The 19,678-nt window shown below is 48.9% G+C and overlaps 1 protein-coding gene across 19 annotated transcripts in view; it reads left to right on the top strand.

Moving 5' to 3' along the window:
• CACNA1D (calcium voltage-gated channel subunit alpha1 D) overlaps positions 1-19,678 on the top strand; it is a 321,073-nt gene that overhangs the window by 275,927 nt on the left and 25,468 nt on the right. For 14 of the 19 annotated variants that reach the window (XM_074403655.1, XM_074403658.1, XM_003936561.4 and 11 more), the window contains 10 exons: positions 1,256-1,300; positions 1,707-1,835; positions 4,084-4,149; positions 5,872-5,963; positions 7,163-7,322; positions 7,877-8,004; positions 8,137-8,233; positions 11,495-11,597; positions 13,305-13,406; positions 18,380-18,510. In XM_074403655.1, coding sequence (XP_074259756.1) covers positions 1,256-1,300; positions 1,707-1,835; positions 4,084-4,149; positions 5,872-5,963; positions 7,163-7,322; positions 7,877-8,004; positions 8,137-8,233; positions 11,495-11,597; positions 13,305-13,406; positions 18,380-18,510 — 1,053 coding nt within the window. The remainder of the gene's footprint in view (positions 1-1,255; positions 1,301-1,706; positions 1,836-4,083; positions 4,150-5,871; positions 5,964-7,162; positions 7,323-7,876; positions 8,005-8,136; positions 8,234-11,494; positions 11,598-13,304; positions 13,407-18,379; positions 18,511-19,678) is intronic. The other 5 variants (XM_074403661.1, XM_074403667.1, XM_074403659.1 and 2 more) reach the window with 2 other exon arrangements.

Below are 19,678 nucleotides of genomic sequence, written 5' to 3'. Positions count from 1 at the left end.
TCACGTTGCTGATTTTCGGTTGTTCTGTAATGTGCTCCAACCCCTTATTTTCTGTGAATTTTGTAGAATTTCTCTTTAGTCTCAGGAGGTAGCCCTTGATGCTAGAGAGGCTTCAGAACGGAGCTCTTCTTTCCCCAGATCCCCAGGGAGAAGGCCCTCAAGAAGTGCGCACATTCAGATGTGTACACGTTTCTTAACTTTGCAGACACTCTGTACAGAAAGGCTCCCTGAAGCCCCTAACCAGAAGAGCCCCATTCCTCTCTGTCGGGGAAGAGAGGCCGGTACATGCTGGCTCTGGTTCTGCTTACTGTTGCTGTTGAATGTAAAGATGCCCCCTGGTGCTAGCTGGAGTTTGCTTCCAACTCTGCGTTCAGACACTTTCTGAATACTCGGGAAGTGTCAGGCACCATGCTGGGCATGGCGTGGAGTAAGGCAAGGCCCCTGCCCTCCCTGGGGGTAGGGGTTGGGGGCGGCAGGTGAGCACTAGCCATCACAGATTCTGTATCCTGGGGCCCAGAGAACAACAGCGTAGCCAGACCCTGGAGGAGGTGGAGCTGCTGAACCTCAGGAGAGCTGGTCGTCCACTGTTTCTTCCAAAGACTTATATAGATCTGAATTTCCTCTTGTGTGAAAGCTACCTGAGCTGTGGGGTGGGCAGCAAGGGCTTGTGTAGGGAAGCCCACCTCTCTCCTCCTCACCCTGACTCAGTCTGTGCAGCCCCTCAGCAGCCCCACCAGAGAGGCCGTTGTCAGATGTACACCACCCAGGCGTTTGGTCTCATGGGAATAGAGCGTGGTCCCAGGGAGTTTGCGGCCCACAGGCAGGCACCGCTGTTTGCCCTGCTACTCCATTCTCTGGGGCTTGGTGGCCTGCTGCAGAGAGACTAGTTCCTGAGACCCTTAGCCCTGACTAAGCCAAGAGAACTAGCCTCTCTGTGAGAAGCAGGGGCAGGCTCTGCATCTCTCTCTAGGGACAGTTGAGGTCTTGAGACACTGTTCTCACTGGATGCCTGTGAGCCTGGGCACAGCGTGTCCTGGGACGTGAATTAGAAAGTGGTAGTGTGTCCGTGCCCACGTCCGTGGCTGCCTGCCTCAAGTCTAGCTCCAAGGAAAGCCACTGGTATTTTCTCAGGGAGGGAGCAGGTGTGTTGTCCAAAGACAGGAGGCACGCATTTTTTAAAAGGGGGAAATGCTCTCCAGAACCATTGACTCCTTCCTGGTTCATTAATCCATTTTCAATCTTTGATTTCTTAAAGCCAACTGAAAGTGAAAGTGTCCCTGTCCCAACTGCTACACCTGGGGTAAGATCAGCAACTAGTCCCCAGGGGCTGGGCCTTTTCCTTGAGTTTATTTGACCATGTCGAGTTTTCCACTGGTTTTTCTGTATTCTCCATGATTGTCCTTCCAGAACAGTGTCTGCAGTGGTTTGCATTCATCATCAGTGTCCAGTACTGTTGGCCAGCCCAGCGTTCTCCTCTAACACAGTAGAACACGTGGACATGCATGTGCTGTGTGGGCGCAGTTTCCCAAGCTCTGTGTTGTTAGCATGTAACTCTTCCTTTCATATCATGCTTTTTAAGATGAAAAGGCCCCAGAATCACATCTTCAGTTCTTACCTCTGTCACCTTTGCATCTGTTGCTGTTTTTCTGAACGTGTTGCATGTTCTACTTTCCATTGGGTTTGACCTCTCCATGATAACCCTTCAGAACTCTGAAGAGAGCAATAGAATCTCCATCACCTTTTTCCGTCTTTTCCGAGTGATGCGATTGGTGAAGCTTCTCAGCAGGGGGGAAGGCATCCGGACATTGCTGTGGACTTTTATTAAGTCTTTTCAGGTAAGGGCCATGTTAAGGACTTCTCTCTTTGTCTTTGAAGATCATATGTAAGTCAATGATTGTGCCCATCCTAGAGGACCCAGGATCCCCCTGTGTGGACTTAGGTCAATAGAACGCATGGAATGCCGGAGAGACCCAACTTAGCATTTCCAGGGTAAATCCCGTGAGATTACTTGCCTAAAGGAAACAGAAGAGAAAGCAGGAAGGACCCGTAGCCGAGAGAGCCGCAGCGTTTCCAAGACAGAGAAGTGTGGGGCCTGCAGCCCTGCCGTGCTTCTGGGATGCCTGGCGGTGGTTTGTGAGAGTGCCAGGTCCCGGCAGACTGCCTGGAAGCCCAGGAGCCTCTCTCTGATGCCTTCTCCTCATAAGGCTGCAGCAGTGCTGTCTGTTGACTGGTCTGGATAACAGATCAGAAGCCACCACCTGGGCCAGCACTCCATCACTGGGTTATCCTATACCTGGAAGGGACACAGAGTTCAGGATGTTCGGGCATAGGCCATGTCTCATTTGTCACCTCTGATTCTGCAGGCTGGTACAGCTCGGTTCTAGACTTTCCTGAGCAGAACCAGCTTTTCCTCTGCCTGCCATTACCCTGCCCCAGATGTTTCGCCTTCTGGACTGATTCCATTTGGAGGAGGAAGTGTGGGAAATAGAGATTCTTATTAGAAGGTGCACCCAGGTAGGGAATTTGTGGATATGCACAAACATTAGAAAGGGAATCCTGCACCTTCATTTTTTAAAATTATTTGACTATTTTTCATTCAAAAGTAGTAAATGTTTACAACAAATGAAGCTGTCTAAAGATAAATAAAGATAAAATTCAAACTTGCCCCTCACCCACCCCTGAGATAACCAGTGTTACCAAGTAGGCGTTTGTCCCTAGTGGATGGAATTTTCACAGGTAAAAGGGAGAGGTGACAGCATTGGGGTGGGGGGCGATGCAGGCCCTCACAAGGGAAGTCACAGGTCCTGCTGGGGAGAGTGAGGCTGGAGGAAGGTAGAATAGGGCCTCAGGCAGCTGAACCTTGGACTTGCTAAGGCACAGAATCCCCGGCAGTTGTTGTTCATGTAAAGTACCAAAACTTAGGAACAAACTGCTATGAAAAATAGATAATTCGGAGATAACATCATCTCACTTTTTAAAGAAATTCTTCAAGATTCAATCTGCCACAGATAGGAAAGTCAGGTTCCAGAGGTAGTTCATTCAAGCAGAAACCGTGCATACAATAATCTTAAATGTTTGGAAATCTACGAAGAAAATGTACGTAGGTATGTTGAGGAAAGCCTGAAACAAACCCTATGGGAGCCTGCTGAGCCGCCCAGCTGCGGGGTGGGCCTATTGTACCAGGCCAGGCTGGCAGGCACGGGTCCACAGCCGGCACAGGTCTGAAGGTGGCTGGGCACCTGTGAGCCACTGACTTTCTGATGAGCTCTCTCAGATAATAGAGAAAGCAGGTGTTTTAAGTGTGTGTTCCCAGAATTAAGCTTAACAATCTGGACACCCTATGCATGTGGACGTGTTTGTCACATGTGATGATGTAGACAGCAGTTGAGGAACGTTCAATTAAAGGGTGGGGGCTCTGTCAGACACTTGCTGGTGTTTCTGAAGAGAGCCACACTTGGCGACCCCCCGGCTCATTCCTTTTCTTCCCTGGCCCCGCCCCCAAACTTAGCAGCCCTTTCAGAAGGTGTGCACCTTAAGAAAGGTATTTTGCATTCTATAGCAACAGCCAGAAAGTGGTTCTTCCCCTCTGACCCAGTAATTGCACTCCTAGGACTTCACTCTAAGGAAATACTTCAGCAGAAGCAAGGTGATTTTGCGTAAAGATACTCCTTTGCAACATTATCTACATTACTGTCCCCCAAAACATACCCACAAAAGAAAGTGGAAGTACTGTAAGTGTGCAGTGTTCTGGAATGGTTTGATCAATTATATTTTCACCTAAAAACTCCAGTAATGAATGTTAAGAATTGTCATGAGAGTGATGTGTCTGTGTTTAGGGTCAGGCTACAGGGTTGGTGACCACGGCGAGCCCATCCTGCCTATAATATTGTAACAGTGAGCGTGTGTGTGGATGGTGTTTCCAGGACTGAAGTAGTTGTGCAGTGCTAGGATTTGAACAGTTCTTCCTCATGGTCGGGGTTCTTTCACTGTAACACGTACAGCAGAAAGGAAGCATATGGCCTCTCATGGGTCTTCTCATGGGACAGCCGGTCGGTACTGAGTCCAGTGCCTTTTCTCTCCCAGGCACTCCCGTATGTGGCCCTCCTCATAGCCATGCTGTTCTTCATCTACGCGGTCATTGGCATGCAGGTAAGCTCCAGCCATTCCCGCCCTCAGGGGCCCTTTCACTGGGTAGCCCCAAATCTGTAGCAAGATGTACGTTGACCAGGTAAAGCAGAAGCACTGTGATTTTTTCAGCCAGACCCCTCTGCTGAAGCCATAGGAAGACACAAAAGACATGACTGCTTGAGAGAGAACTCCAGGGGAGGCCCAGGCTCAGAAGGATGTAGAAAGTGTAGAATGTGCCGAGAAAAGTTGCATTTCATGGCAGAAGAATTATGCTTTATCGTAACAAAGTGAGATTCACTTGAAACTAAATATTTCCAGTTACCAAGACTGAGGAGAGAAGCATGTGGCCCCTCGTGGGTCTTTTCAGTCTGCCGAGCCATTGTGGGGACAGAAGGCTGGTGCTGAGCCAAATGCCTTTTGTGACCATTGTTGTGCTTTAGTAGCTCACCTTTAAAAGGAGGCGTGAAACTGGGCTCTTCTGTGACCCAAGCTGAGAGGCTGCAGCCTGTTTCCCACTTCCTCCTGGGCCTGGGAAAGGGACCATGCCTCCCAAACAGAGGAGTCCTAACACCAAGTGGGCGGCGGATGGGTTGTGGATAGGAAAAAAATGCCCATAGGTATGTTGAGGAAAGCCTGAAACAAACCCTGGTAACTCTGCCTCCCCGGGCGGGGTGGAGAGAGGCAGCCTCTAAGAGTGGAGGCAGTCGGAGAGCCCAGGTGACTGCAGATCCCTGCTGGCAGGCTCCTTAGAGATTCTCCATGTGTGCAGGTGCCATCTTTCAATAAAGGAAGGATGTAAGTGAGAAAGAAATGAAGTGATTCTGTGATTCTAGGAGCAGAGAAATGGTCGTGCTTTAAAAAAAAAAAAAAAAAAATCCCGAAAGCACAGAAGCAGTTGCAGGTTTCTGGGAATCTTACCCGGAGTTATGAAACGAAAGTCAGCATACTTGAGCCTCTGTGACTCAGCAGCACATAGTTGTGTGTGCCCTGGAAGGTCTTTTATCACATATTTTCTCATATAAAAAAGAGCTGTCTCAGAACTGTAAACCGCATGGCACACACCCCTCCAGATTCACCCAGTAGGCGTTTGTAAGCATCTGCAGGCTTCTCTGGAATGTCAGTCTGCTTCTAAGTCTCAAAAGTAAAACTCTGTAGTGCCCTCCCATTGCCCTGAAGGTAAAGCCCACTATCCTGCTCGGGGCTCACAGCCCCTGCCTGTTGGCTCCTGCCCTTGCCTCCAGCCTGGTCTTTTATCTGTCTGCTCCTCACACATGTGATGTTCATTCCCTCGGTATCTAGTCTGTCACCCTGCCCCTATGGCACACGGTGCTTCCTCCACTGGAAACACTCTTCACCTTTCTTAACACCCGATGTATCTTTCAGTTCTGAGTTTACATGTCGTTTCCCCCTAGAGGTTCCCTGGCCCTGCCCCCCAGCCTTGGGTTGATGAGCCTGTCTCCTGCTTCCTGTGTATCTGGACCTCCCCAATATCATCCTGGGGTTTGATGTTGCCTGGCTACCCTTGTGTCTCTCCCCCAGGGCAGGGGATCCTCGAACGTGAGAATGTGCCCATCTGGAGCACCACGTTCCCAATGTGTAACCCGCTGCCTGGCACATGATTGTGCCTGGCAGATCTTTGTTGAATGAGTAAAGTGCCAGGTACCATGAGAAAGCCTTAGTTGGTAAAGATCAAACCTGAGTTAGTTCTAAATTCACATATGGATTTTTTTTTTTTCCACCTAGATGTTTGGGAAAGTTGCCATGAGAGATAACAACCAGATCAATAGGAACAATAACTTCCAGACGTTTCCCCAGGCAGTACTGCTGCTCTTCAGGTGACTGCAACTGGCTGGCGTGGGTGGTGCTCCTGGGCAGGGGTATGACTCTCCCGCTAGCTCTGGGTCTGGAGGGACGGAGGACACAGGTTATTAAAGCAGTGTGCCTTTCCCAGTTGATTGTGATGGCTTTTTGTTTTTGTTTGTTTTGTATTCTTAAACACAGACCCTAGCATTACAAACACAGGAATTTCACTGGATTGTTAAAACTGCTGTGGTCATCCCGATTGTGATTGGCATAAGGTTTATTCATTTGGGAGTTAGGCTACTTAGGACACAGGGAAAATTGTAGGATGTATGTTTATGCATGGAAGCATACGCTAAACACAACTGGAAGACAGAAACTTAACAAAAATATAGAGACCTTTTGCACGGCCAGTGGGGAACATCCTAAGATGTATGATTTCAAGTTTCATGAGATTGCTTTTAACCCCAGTTAATTAACTTTGTAAACAAGCTGCCCTCATAGAGAATTTTCTAGAGATCATGAAGTATTTCTAGTGACTCTAGTGACTGACTAACAAGTCATTTGCAAGTTAGGTAGTTTCTAACTCTGCCTTCAACAAAATTGAACATAGACTCAACTGCTTAAGTATTTGGGTCATTAAAAATAATAGTCTGGGTGCAGTGGCTCATGCCTGTAATCCCAGCCCTTTGGGAGGCTGAGGTGAGTGGATCGCTTGAACCAAGGAGTTCGAGACCAGCCCAGGCAACACGGCAAAACCCTGATTCTACTAAAATTGCAAAAATTAGCCAGGTATGGTAGTGGGTGCCTGCAGTCCTAGCTACTGGAGAGGCTGAGCCTGGGAGGTCGAGGCTGCAATAAGCCAAGATCACACCGCTGCACTCCAGTCTGGGCTGAGCAAGACCCTGTCTCAAAAAAAAATCATAACAATTAATGTTAATTATAATGCAAATGTTTGAAGTAAATAAGACACGAAAACAAGCATCATTTATATAATTAGTGCGCTCGCATAAGATGATAGCTATAAATCAGAGGGAATTGCAGCAGAACCTCTGGTTACTGGGATAAGTCGCATGTGAAAATAAGTAGGAATTTCAGATTTTCATGAGTTCACATTGGATTTTCCCCAAATGACTAAGGTTTTGCTCCGTTACTGAGTTTTTCTCCCCTACGGTCTAAGCTTTAAATTCCTTCTTTCCTCCACTAAAGCCCCTTTTCTCTTAATCTGAAAAAGGTGTGCGACAGGCGAGGCCTGGCAGGAGATCATGCTGGCCTGCCTCCCGGGGAAGCTCTGTGACCCTGAGTCAGATTACAATCCCGGGGAGGAGTATACATGTGGGAGCAACTTTGCCATTGTCTATTTCATCAGTTTTTACATGCTCTGTGCGTTTCTGGTAAGTGCTCAAAGTAGCTCCCCCTCTTAGTGTACACATGCTTATGTAGCATTCAGTGTTCACACCAGTGACCTTGCCCTGTCCCATCGTTCAAGGACAGTTGATGGGGGTGAGCACTTTGGACTCCACTTGGCAGTTGAGGGCTTTTGTTTAAACAGGCACGTGTCACTGCTGCCACCTTTGTAAGCAGAGATTTGGTGCTCACTAAAAGGCTTGGCGCAATTACCAACCAGCTTAGCTTCTTAGGGCTCCTTTCTAAAATGTCTAAGCCAGCGCGTATGTTGGTGACTTAAGAGTGTGAATTATTTGGTGATAATGAAATTATAAAACTGCAGTGTGTTTCAGAAGGCCTGCCTTCCCCTGGAGTTTTTGAAAGCCCTTCCGGAAAGCTAGAACCCCACTCTCCTTAAACATTCTCCAAATAGAAAGTTTCTACAATGTCTCTTGGAGACATGGGTTCCCATGTTTCATTCCATGTAACTAGAAGGCCTATGCTAAGTTCTAACCCTATCCAACTGCAGCTGAAGTTCTTCCCGTCTGATTTGCTTTTTCAGATCATCAATCTATTTGTGGCTGTCATCATGGATAATTTTGACTATCTGACCCGGGACTGGTCTATTTTGGGGCCTCACCATTTAGATGAATTCAAAAGAATATGGTCAGAATATGACCCTGAGGCAAAGTAGGTTGAAAAAGATGTGCTTTGGTGTGTGGGGGTGGATTTTGGAAGGTCAGCTGTGGTTTTTGTGGAGTGGACTGAAAGTTCGGGCCCGCTGGTACCGTTCCTGGACCTCACATTATATTTTACTTCCAGGGGAAGGATCAAACACCTTGACGTGGTCACTCTGCTTCGACGCATCCAGCCGCCCCTGGGGTTTGGGAAGTTATGTCCACACAGAGTAGCGTGCAAGGTGAGCGTCCTGTGTGCATGTCTGACAGCCTCTCTTGTAGACATTCCCTTAATTTAACAGGCACTTGGTAAGTGACGTGGCCAGGCCTTCATCAGGTGCTGGGGATGCAGAGCTGAATAATACATGGTTCCTACCTCTGGAGAACGCTCAGATTTATAACTCTCTGAACACCCTGTCAGGAACCATCAGAAGAGGAAGGGAATTCTTAATTTGTCATTGCATGGATGGTGGGGAAGGCGACATTTCGGTCAAGTTCAGAAGGAACATAGGAGTTTGTCAGAGGGAGGAAAGGCTCAGAAGGAGGCAGGAGAATGGGCGTAATGGCAAAGGGTGAGTCACTGGGTTTTACAATGGAAGTGCCAGAAGGCCCCAGGCACAAGCTGAGCCTTCTCTGGCCTCCTGAGGTCCAGGAGAATGGGAAAGCAACACGAATTTCAGGTTTCCGTGTTAGGAAGGTGACTGTTGGCAATGGAGAAGTAGACCCGAGGCAGGAGAACCAACCAGGAGACCCAGAACGAAGGCAGCAGAAGTGGGAAGAGAGAGGAGTGGTCGCTCCGAGATCCACTTAGGACAAGGACTCAGTGGCCTGGGTGAGGGGAGTGGGAGTGCGAGGAGAGTGCCTCTCCCAGCCTCAGCAGCTGGGGACACGGTGCCATGTGTTCCACACGTCCCTTCTGCTGCAGAGCTTTGTGGCCATCGCAGGAGATGGGGTCCATTTTCTGGCACACCAGGCCCTGGTCTCTCAGGGATGGATCCAGCTCTCCCACTGCAACCCATTTCTGTGTTCCCATGCCAGAGCATGCTCTCAGGGACCGTCAATGAGACTCTTCCTTCCACAGAGCTCACAGCACAGCACTTTACATTTGTTGTAGCCACAAAAAAGGGTTTCCGTTTTTTCAAGGAGAAATACAGGATTTGCCTCTTGAAACTCTGCCTTCTAGAAATTCATCTAGTCTGCATAGCAACTAGTTCTTGTTCCTCGTGGATCCCAGGAGATCCTGGAGTCAGGTGTTTTACCACTCCGGGGTGCTAAGCCAGCTCTAGATAGAAACCAAGGTAGCAAAACAGAGTCTAAAATGTGTTTCAGACTCTCAAAGAAATGCCCTGAGCCAAACTCATGTCCCATGCCCTGAAAATCCAGAAAGCCCTATAGGCAAGTCTGTAGGGTGCTTGCCTCTCCTCAGACTGGACTCTGGAGATAGAAACAGAGGTTGACATTTTTTTTTTTTTTCCCATAAACTTCCCAGTACTCGCCTCTTTTCTGCTTTCCAAGAACAGTCTGGGATCCAGTTCACTAATGTCGTCTTGTGTTTAAATATCCAGGCTCTTTTACATAGAGCTTTCAGATGTCCTTGAGGCACAGTCATCCATTTTGCTGATGCAGGAACTTGCCAGGAAAAGTGAACAAATGTCCAGGGTTCCTTGGCTGCCTGTGCTGGTTTGGAGAGGGGGCTGGGGGTTGGTAGGAGGACTAGGAATTTGGGTGGGATGGACTATGCAGACCCAAGATTCCAATACATCAATATGGAAGAGAGAAAATCTTTTTCTTTTGGAACACGAAGTGTCTAAATATTATCAACATTACCATTTATTTAGTGCTTGCCATGTGCCTGACACAAAACTCTTTGTGTCTGTGAGTCCTTTAATCCTTGCAAGGTCCCATCCGTTGGGCATGTCATCGGCATTTACAGGTTGAAGTGACTGGGGCCCAGAGAGGGTGTCCCTCACCCAAGTCCCCTCCAGCTCTCATTGCTGGTGTTAAAGGAATCAGGAGACAGAAGAGGAGTGGGGAGCATGGATCCTGCTCTGAAAGACCAAACTCTGGGAGAAGCCACGCAGATTCATGCAAAATGCTACAAGATGGACATAATGGTCTCACTAGGCAAGGTTCCTTGAAGGACACTCCCTGAGTTGGGAATAGTAGTGGATCCTATTGGTTGAGAACCTAAGTTCCAGGCCCTGTGCCTGGCCCACTGTGTTTTGCTTCCTTTAACTCTCACGACAGCTTTAAAAATGTGCCTGAGCCGGGCACAGTGGCTCACACCTGTAATCTCAACATTTTGGGAGGCAGGAGGATCCCTTGAGGCCAGAAGTTCAAGACCAGCCTGGGAAACAAAGCAAGCCCTCATCTCTAAACAAACGAACAAACAAATGTGCCTGAAATGGAGATCTGACCCTAAGATCTCCATTGGGATTAATGACAAAAGGAGAAGACTGCTTGAACAGTGAGGTTTCACTGTTTAAAAAACGAAAGACATCATCTGCATGTTAGCGTTTATATTTCATGACTAAACCTTTCATCTTTGTCATCCCAGAGTCCCCTAAATGACAGATTGTACTAATCAGGGTTCTCCAGAGAAAGAGAGCCAATAGGATGGATATGGAGATGGTATATGTGTATATATATATGTGTGTGTGTGTGTGTGTGTGTGTGTGTGTGTGTATTTGTGTATATATATGTACATATACGCATATGTATATATACATATACACACACAGAGGTTTGTCATGGGGGATTGGCTTATGTGATTATGAAGGCCGGGAAGTCCCATGGTATGCCATCTGCAAGCTGGAGCCCTGGGGACCTGGTGGTGGTGTCCAATCTGAGTCTGAAGTCCTGAGAACCAGGGGAGCCCATAGGATAAACTTCGGTCGGAAAAGACTGATGTCCCAGCTCAATGAGGCTGGCAGAGAGAGAATTAAATCTTCCCCCACCTTTTTGTTCTCTGTGGGCCCTCAACAACAGGATGAGGCCCACCCGCATTAGGGAGGGCATTGCTTTACTTACTCTACACCAGGCGTCCCCAAACTACGGCCCGCAGGCCGCATGCGGCCCCCTGAGGCCATTTATCCGGCCCCCCGCCGCACTTCAGGAAGGGGCACCTCTTTCAGTGGTGGTCAGTGAGAGGAGCACAGTATGTGGCGGCCCTCCAACGGTCTGAGGGACAGTGAACTGGCCTCCTGTGTAAAAAGTTTGGGGACGCCTGCTCTACTCACTTTACCAATTCACGTGGTAATCTCATCTGGAAACATCCTCACAGACACACCCAGAAATCATGCTTAACCAGCTAGGCATCTCATAACCCAGTCAACTTGACACATAAATTAACCATCATATGAGTAACCCCCAAGTGGCTGTTGAATTGAATTGAGGGTTAACTAGAAAAGAGATGAGTGATAAGCGGAAAATAAAGATCCAACATGATGTGATTGTGATCACTCATTTGCCCTCTACAAATCAATTTTCTTTTCTGTTTACAGAGATTAGTTGCCATGAACATGCCTCTCAACAGTGACGGGACAGTCATGTTTAATGCGACCTTGTTCGCTTTGGTTCGAACGGCTCTTAAGATCAAGACCGAAGGTAAGCATTCCCTGGCAGTGAGACGAGATGGTAGGAAAGGAAAGAGATCTCACATCCCACCTTGCCTTCCTAATCTAGGCCTTTTCTTGACCAGGGGGAGGCCCTGGGGAAGGGGCTGGGTAGAATGGGGATGTCCATGCTGGGTTGGCCAGGTGGCCCCTGCCTCCTGCCTCCTCATTCTTTCTCTCCTTCCTTTATGCTTCACTCTGTCCCAGAATGTTTTGAGTTGACTCATACCACTGCTTACAACATAGCAGGGGAAACAGGCAAGGTGTCGGAGCAGAGATGGAGCCATCACAAATGAACTCAGAGCCATTCCTTACAGTTGCATGACCTACACTGAGGAATTTCTCTGGTCTGAGCTATAGCTTCTTTCTCCATAAAGAGGAAATAAATACAGGGATGTCCAGGAAGTCCTGAGAATGAAATGAGATGATGTCTGCAAAAGCTTCTCTGCAGTGCCTAGCACATAGTCAGCACTTGTGAATTATGGTGGGATCAGCATCATCCCAGCTAAAGGATCAACCAACCCAGAATGGCCTTCACAGCCACGCTCAGCCCTGGTCAAATCCTGGTAAAACAGGCACTAGAGTGTGGCCATTGGAGCTGGCTCAGTGGTGACTTCAGAGGTGGAATGGAAAGCAGATTGCAACAGGTTGAGGAGTGACCAGGAGGTGTGAGAGGTGGAGGTGTAGACCTCAAGGGGAGCTGACTCTCTGAGGCACCAGTGGAGGAGCGAAGAGGAGGCAGCAAGGGACCCATGCTGAGTGCAGGCAGGTGACTTCTTCCAACCCTGGAGCCCAGGGAGACTCGAGCCAACAAAGCCAGCCTCTTCCAGCTGAACAGGGCCCCTTTGTAGAATGCTTGCCTGTACCTGGCCCCAGGCCAGCATTGTTAGGGGTTCTAGAAGGCAGAATGGTCTTCTATGCCGACATGTTAGTTGAAAAGCATCAGCTTATACGATAAAAGGCCAAGGTTATGTTGTATGGATGAGTACATATAGTAGGAATTGAGAGTCTTATTTGGGTGAAATTTAGGCTGGATCTTCAAGGAAGGAGGTATGATTTGAAACGACCAGTGAAAGAGCGGAAGGCAAAGGCATTCTGGGCTGGAAACAGTGAAAAGCAAAGAGTAGGTCCTGGCTGTGGGAGGGTAGGATGGAATCAGAGTGGGACAGGCCTTGAATTCCAGGGTGAACCATGTTTGTTCCCATGGTGGAGGGACTTCCCACAGGGAAGGCGTGATTACTATTGCTGACTGGGGAGAGGCTGGCGTGTGGGGGGAGAAGCTGGCGTGGGGGGTGAGCCTGGCGTGAGGGGAGGGCCTGGCGTAGGGGGAGAGGCTGGCATGGGGGGAGAGGCTGGTGTGAGGGGTGAGCCTGGCGTGGCAGGTGAGCCTGGTGTTGGGGGAGAGGCTGGCGTGGGGGGGGGGCCTGGCATGGAAGGAGAGGCTGGCGTTGGGGGAGAGGCTGGCGTGGGGGGTGAGGCTGGCGTGAGGGGAGAGGCTGGCGTGGGGGGAGAGCCTGGCGTGGGGGGGAGGCTGGCGTGGGGGGTGAGCCTGGCGTGGTGGGAGAGGCTGGCGTGGGGGGAGCCCCATCAGAGGGCAGCGTGTTCCTCCAGGTCAGGCTGGGACCAGGCTGTGCAATCAGAGGAGAAGCTGGGGAGCAGAAACGAGCCTCGCTTTTCCCCTTGTGTGTTTTGAATCCAGGGAACCTGGAGCAAGCTAATGAAGAACTTCGGGCTGTGATAAAGAAAATTTGGAAGAAAACCAGCATGAAATTACTTGACCAAGTTGTCCCTCCAGCTGGTGGTCAGTGCAGTCTGTTTCCTAAGTAGTCCTTGGCCAGTGCATTGGTTTTAATGCTAGTGTCTCCAGAAAGGCCAGAGAGCATTTGCAAAATGCTTTATACATCAGTTAGAACATTAAGGCCAACAGATAAAGAAAGCCCTTTGGCCATTTGGTGTAATTATTTGGGGGTAATATGAAGACCATTCCACACAAAGAAGAGGCTTCAGTGAAAAGCAAACCAAAACCCACATGGCTGGAGCAGGGCTTTTCTTTTTGGTAGAGGAATTAATGTTTGAGGACAAGATCGTGATCTCAAAGTGAAAAGTCTATTTTTTTTGTCCAAAATGAAATATTCAAAACTGGTTTCCAGTTACCCTTCAGTATATTGTTGAAAAGGTCTCATGAAAAATAGCTTTCAGGAAACTGTATTTTTGAAATGTTCTTATCAAGACTGAATTTACTATCATAATTACCAAAGATGCCCTTTTTACTAGCAGGCATGCTTATTTCCTTTTGTTATTTATCACAAAATAACTAACCTTCTTCAAATTTTTATACATGTATATAACATCTATATCTATATACCCACACACTATATATATATATGCATATATATATGTGTGTATATATATATATATACACATACTATTTTTGCCTTTTTATTTAAGTACATGTGGACTTAGACATTAAGATGGTTGTTTTGACTGTTCTGTTTCCAAGTTTTAAAGGTGCAGGATCTGTTCGGCCAGTGCCACCACACCAGCATTCTAGCATCCTTGGGCCATGGGCATAGGATGAGCCTTTGTTGTGCCTCGTGACAACCGAATTTTTATAGTGTCGCTGCCCCCGCAGCTTTCAAGACTGGTCTGGCTCAGGTCTGGGAGCTGACTTCAGGACCGGGGCCAGGACAGTGACCAAGACCTCTGCCTCTGAGAAGGTCATGAGCTCTGGCTCTTGAGGTGCAGAGAGAGCAGCATGCCAGCCAGCTCTGCTCCTTGGCATGAAGCAAGAAGCAGCGTGAGCTTTTGTTGCTGAAGGGATTACCGGTAGCTGGCGTGGCCACCAGCTCAAAGCTGGGGAAGATGGCCCAGAAAGAAATGATAAAAGGAAAACAAAGGAACAGCAAAAAACCCACACACAACCAAAAAACTCCCACCTACAGAACCCTGGCTTCCCACAGGAGAGCTGATACTGCACGTTTAAAACAACTCTTTGGTTTTCCTTATTTTCCTTTTAGCTGCACATCCAAGAGCTTGCATGGCTTAGATGAATTGCTTTTGAAAAATTGTAACAATGTGCTTGAGCTTTTTCTGCAGCCTGCATTCCTTTCACCTCTCAGTCTTTCAGAATATTCTGAAGCAATTCTGTTTTAGGGTGGTGGCATGGAATCAGAGTTATCTCTTGCCAACTGTATTCCCCTACATTGTTTCTTGAAACACAGATGCATGCTTCAGAATAGCGGGCTATGCCTGTCTATGTAAACCTTTCTCCCACGAGCCGAGGACCCCCTCCTCCCTAGCTCCACCTTACATCTCTCTTGGAACATCACCTTCATCACGACCAGCCAAACTCCCACGTTAATACCCATCCACATGAGATGCCCTTGGAGGGTGTCATCTGCACATTTGCATTGCCCTGAAACTTCATTTTACCAAAAGAAGGGTCCAGAATTTAGCTCACCATCTAAGCTCCTGTCCTTTGAAAAGCTGATCAACTTTTAGCTTTACCAGACTTCTAATAGAGTGGAAATCTTTCTTGGTCCAGTAACTGGACGTAGCCTTTTCTCTGTTTCTTAACATGGGTTGGAGTTTAGGATGACAAGTTTTAATTTACTGCACAGCAGCAGCAAAAGGCAGTGTGAAGCCCAAGAAGAGAGAAATGGGGCCTTAGAAGGAGACTTAGGAGCTCTGCAAGCTCCCTGCCATGTTGACTGATGTCCCCAGCGCAGGGCTTATGTGGGCTGAATCTCGTATGAGCACCGTGGCCATCAAGGAAGGTCAGAAGGCAGTGGCCATCAGGCTTTGGTGCACAGACTCTGCAACAGTTGCCGGGCAGGGCTTTGCTGTTCCCTTTCATCATTTGCCTGTCTCTCCTCTTATCTTCCAGTAGACCCATGTCCCCAATCTTTCCTGCATCACAGCACACTTAGAAAGGATAATATTTGTATACCCCTCTGGGCAGCAGATGTGGAGTTCTTGAGGCTGAGGGCCTCAGTGTCCCCTGTATCATCACCGGGTCAAAGAGCAGGAGACTAGATGAGGCCAGCCTCCACTCCAGGTGGCTGGGACTGGCAGGTGTGGGGTACTTAGGAAGTGCCTCTTAGCCCTGATGATGGAGCTGAGTAGGATGCTTGTTGCAGGTGGCTTTTCTGGTGTGCTGGCCTGGCTCTGCGTGAACTTGATGATGAAGTCAGGAGTGAATTGTGGATCTGTGGATACATGTCAGGCTTGCTTCACTCCCAGTGGCCTGGGGGCCTTGGCTGCCCCCTTACCATCAGTGCTGAGTTGCCTGCCTTATCTCCTGCTCTCAGCTCAGTTGATCACCTCTGCTCTTCAGCCTTCCCCTGCCGTCTCGTGGGTCCCTCCCCTTTATTTCAGAAGCTCTCTCTCCTCCCCAGGACTCTCCTCCATCCTTGACCTGGATCCTTTGCTTCTTTGCCCTGAAGCGCACACTGAGCTGCCTCCATCTCCTTTTCAGTCCTGAACCCAGACAGCCTCCTTGCATTCATTCCTTCTCTTCCTTCTTGTTCTGTCCTGCTATAGCTTTGACTTTTCTTGTTCTTAGGAACTCTCCCTTGGGCCTAGTCTCTTAATTAGCTTACTGTCTCAATGGAGAAGACGAAGTGACCCTTGAGTCCTCTCCTGCAGAGCCCTGGGTGGGTCCACCTCTGCTCTGGACGCTGAAGGGAGATCAGGGCTAGGCTTGCATTTGCTGGAAGCATCCCAGTGTGGAATGAGGTGTGGATCTTCTGCAGATTGAGCCAGGGCTTTTTCTGGGCCCCACAGAGAACACTCAGAGCCCTGGACTACAGAGGAAAGCTGTGGCATGGCAGGTCACCAGAGAAGCTCCCTGGGGCCCCTGGAGGTACGAGGCAGACAATAGTGTGTCCACTTCCCATGTGTAGTGTGGTTAAGGGATACGCTTGCATGGTGGGAGAGGCAGCTCCAAAGAAGCCAGCAGCCGGTGTGGCTGGAGACAGCCATCTCCAGAGAGGTGGTGTGGAGGATAGGACCCCAGGCTTGGAAGCACACTGTCCTGTGTTCACGTGCCGGCTAGACCGACCTGGGCAAGTCTTTTAGCCTCCCTCCATCTTTTTGGGGGCATGGTGAGCAGATCTACCATGTCAGAGTTGTGAAGAGGCCATGAGACCCACAAAGAATTCTTCTGACACAGGGCTTGGCACTTACAGATGTCCAGCAGTAGGGGCTGGCGAGAGCTAGAGCTGATATTCCAGACACATCCACAGCAAATGGGGAGGCTGGAGAGCACAGCGGGGGGTGAAGTATCAGGACCTGTCTGTGCTCACCTCCTGCCTTCTTGCCTATGGACCTTCCATCATTAGACAAGCCTGAAACGACTTAGGGACCGTGTTTTACAAGCTACTCAGAGCCTTTGGCTTCCCTGGGTGGCCCCCTACACCACTCCAGGCCAGACAACTGAGACAGCCTTCTCACACAGTAACATCAAGCACCTTCTGACTGGGAGAGCTGGAGAGGCAGCCCAAAGTGGCATCTCCAGTGAGAGCCACAAGATGTTGGCAGCACTTCCTGCATGGGCGCTAAGGGAAGCCCACACAGGGTGCATTGGTGAGGGATGATAGTTCTCCATGTCCCCGCCCCCATCAACCTCAGGATCCATGTCATTCTTGACCTGCCTCCTCCCATAGAGTCCTCATGTCTCTTCTGAGAGGCTTATCTCCATTTTAGAGATGTGAACACAAGTTCAGAGTGGTTGAACCCCTTGCCCCCTGATCAGCATGTAACTCTTGCAAGGGCAGCCTGGCCTAAAAGCCACCTGCTTTGCAGCCTGTGGACCAACAGCCATTCCTTCTCCCAGCCTCTGCAAGTCATGGTCTGTGGCCCCCAGGGCCCCACATGGCTCCACACACATGGGATGGGCTACTAAAGTGATTGTAAGCTTTACCCTCAAGAGACACAGCACACTGAAGATCCAGTGGGGAGCAGCCGTGGGAGACCCATGGGGCACATTTACATGTCCAAAGTGGTTTACCATGAGACAGCCAAAGCCTCTATTCTGCCTCATGCATCACCTTTAAAGTCATCAGCAGAGTCCTGATTCCCCAACCATACACGTTGGAGGTTGTTTCTGAACAAAGCAAAAATAAGCCCAGCTCGACTTTGAGGTTGGTTGGAGCTGTCACTACAGTGCAGAAAATGAGCTGTTCAGAATTATGAACCAAGAAGTGGTATACGGAGCTTATTGGCAGAGAATGCGGGAGCGGGGAGCTCGTGAAAATCTGATTTTGCAGTCACTTTTCTGAACCTTCCTCTCCTTATGAGCGTGTATGTCACCTTTCTAGGTCTCTATCTTGAGATGTTGGGATTTGGATGGTTAATTGCCCTTGATAAGTTTGTGGTAGTTATACATGCAAATCCCTATGCACAGGGGTGAAATGTGGCCCGTGAAGCCTCTTTTTGTTTTGTAATCTTCATTTTAAGTAAATAAGACAGCATTTCATAGTGTTACTAATATGCTGCTCTATTAAACTCATAACAAATATATTATTTTCTGCAACCTAGAATATCAGTTCATTTAACTGACACTAATTTTGAGCCTTAATTTCTTTGCAAAACCTTGCTTTTTGCTGGTTTGAGACTCCCATGTTATATGCTGAGAGCTCGGTGCCTTCTGCGCCACACCACCCACCCCCCTGCCCCACCCTGCCCCTGCCCCTGCCCCAGCCAGAAGCAAGTGTTTAGGCTCTTGGTCTAATGTGCTGATTCGGGAGAGCTCTGTCTGGTCTCTCCGTTTAGATGATGAGGTAACCGTGGGGAAGTTCTATGCCACTTTCCTGATACAGGACTACTTTAGGAAATTCAAGAAACGGAAAGAACAAGGACTGGTGGGAAAGTACCCTGCGAAGAACACCACAATTGCCCTACAGGTGAATTGTTGTCTCGTTCTGTTTTCTCTTTTCACTAACGATTTTACAAGCTTATTTGAAATACTAGAGAGCTGCCTATTCATGGTTGAGCAGTACCACCAGGATTTTGTTTAAAGTGAGATACTACACACTCCCCAAATGTGGACTAGCCATTTCTGGGCCACAAGGTAAGTGCTTTCCTCCCTGCTGCCTTCCCCATAGAGCCTTGCACCTGCCATCACCCACGTGGCAGGGCTGCCAGGACGGAAAGGAGCGAGTGCTGCCCTCGCACCCCAGCCCCGCCAGGCAGTGTACTCCAAGCAGGCACCCACCTTCCCCACAGCCCTGGGCTCCAGGGTTCTGGCTGCCTAGTGAATGAACAGCTTTCCATCTGAACGCAAGTGCTTTGTTTTGTTTCTGTTTGTTTCTTACCCCACTGCTTGTTGGTTTTTGGTCCATTTCAGTAACATTCATCGCCTCCTAGTATGTACTCTGTGTGTGTGTGTGTGTGTGTGTGTGTGTGTGTGTGTGTGTGTGTGTGTGATGTACTGTGTGTGTGTCTCTCTAGTATATACTCTGTGGGTGTGTGGTGTGTGGTGTGGTGTGTGTCTGTGTCTGTCTCTGTGTGTTGTCTCCTGATGGCTGGGAGGCCAGCTGTGCACCTGCTATGCTCTCACGCCCCAGCCAGCCTCTGGGCCCTCTCCCTCCTCCACCTGGGTCCCACTCCAGGCTCCCAGAGTATGGATGTGGCTTTCAGGAACCTCTGGCCCCAGCCAGGGTCCATACATGTGAGGAATGTAGAATCCTAGGAAACCCCAAAGCTCTGGGATGGGAAGCAGGTATGCAGTGGGGACAAGAAGGCACAATGGGGACCAGGAGGAAGAGGGGCTAGGAAGGTGGTCTGTGAGTGCTGTGAATGAAGGAGACAGGGCAAAGGGAGAGAAGATGCTAAGGACAGGAAAGAGGGAACCACAGAGGCTGGCAAACCATCTGAAACAACTGTCCAAATGAGTCAGAAGCCCAGTCACCTCTGCTGCCCAGCGTGCTCTGAGTCCATCATGGATACGATAAAGAATTCTTAAAAATCTATTTATGCTAAACTTTTATGCCCCCGTTCTCAGCACATGTTAAATTTGGCCTTGTAGATATTGATAAGGTTCAACATGGAAGAGTTCTTCACTCTTCTCCA

This window comes from Saimiri boliviensis, chromosome 8 (genome assembly GCF_048565385.1).
Source record: "Saimiri boliviensis isolate mSaiBol1 chromosome 8, mSaiBol1.pri, whole genome shotgun sequence".
NCBI lineage: Eukaryota > Metazoa > Chordata > Mammalia > Primates > Cebidae > Saimiri > Saimiri boliviensis.
The sequence above is the reverse complement of the archived record's forward strand: the minus strand, read 5'-3'. Positions and strand labels throughout refer to the sequence as shown.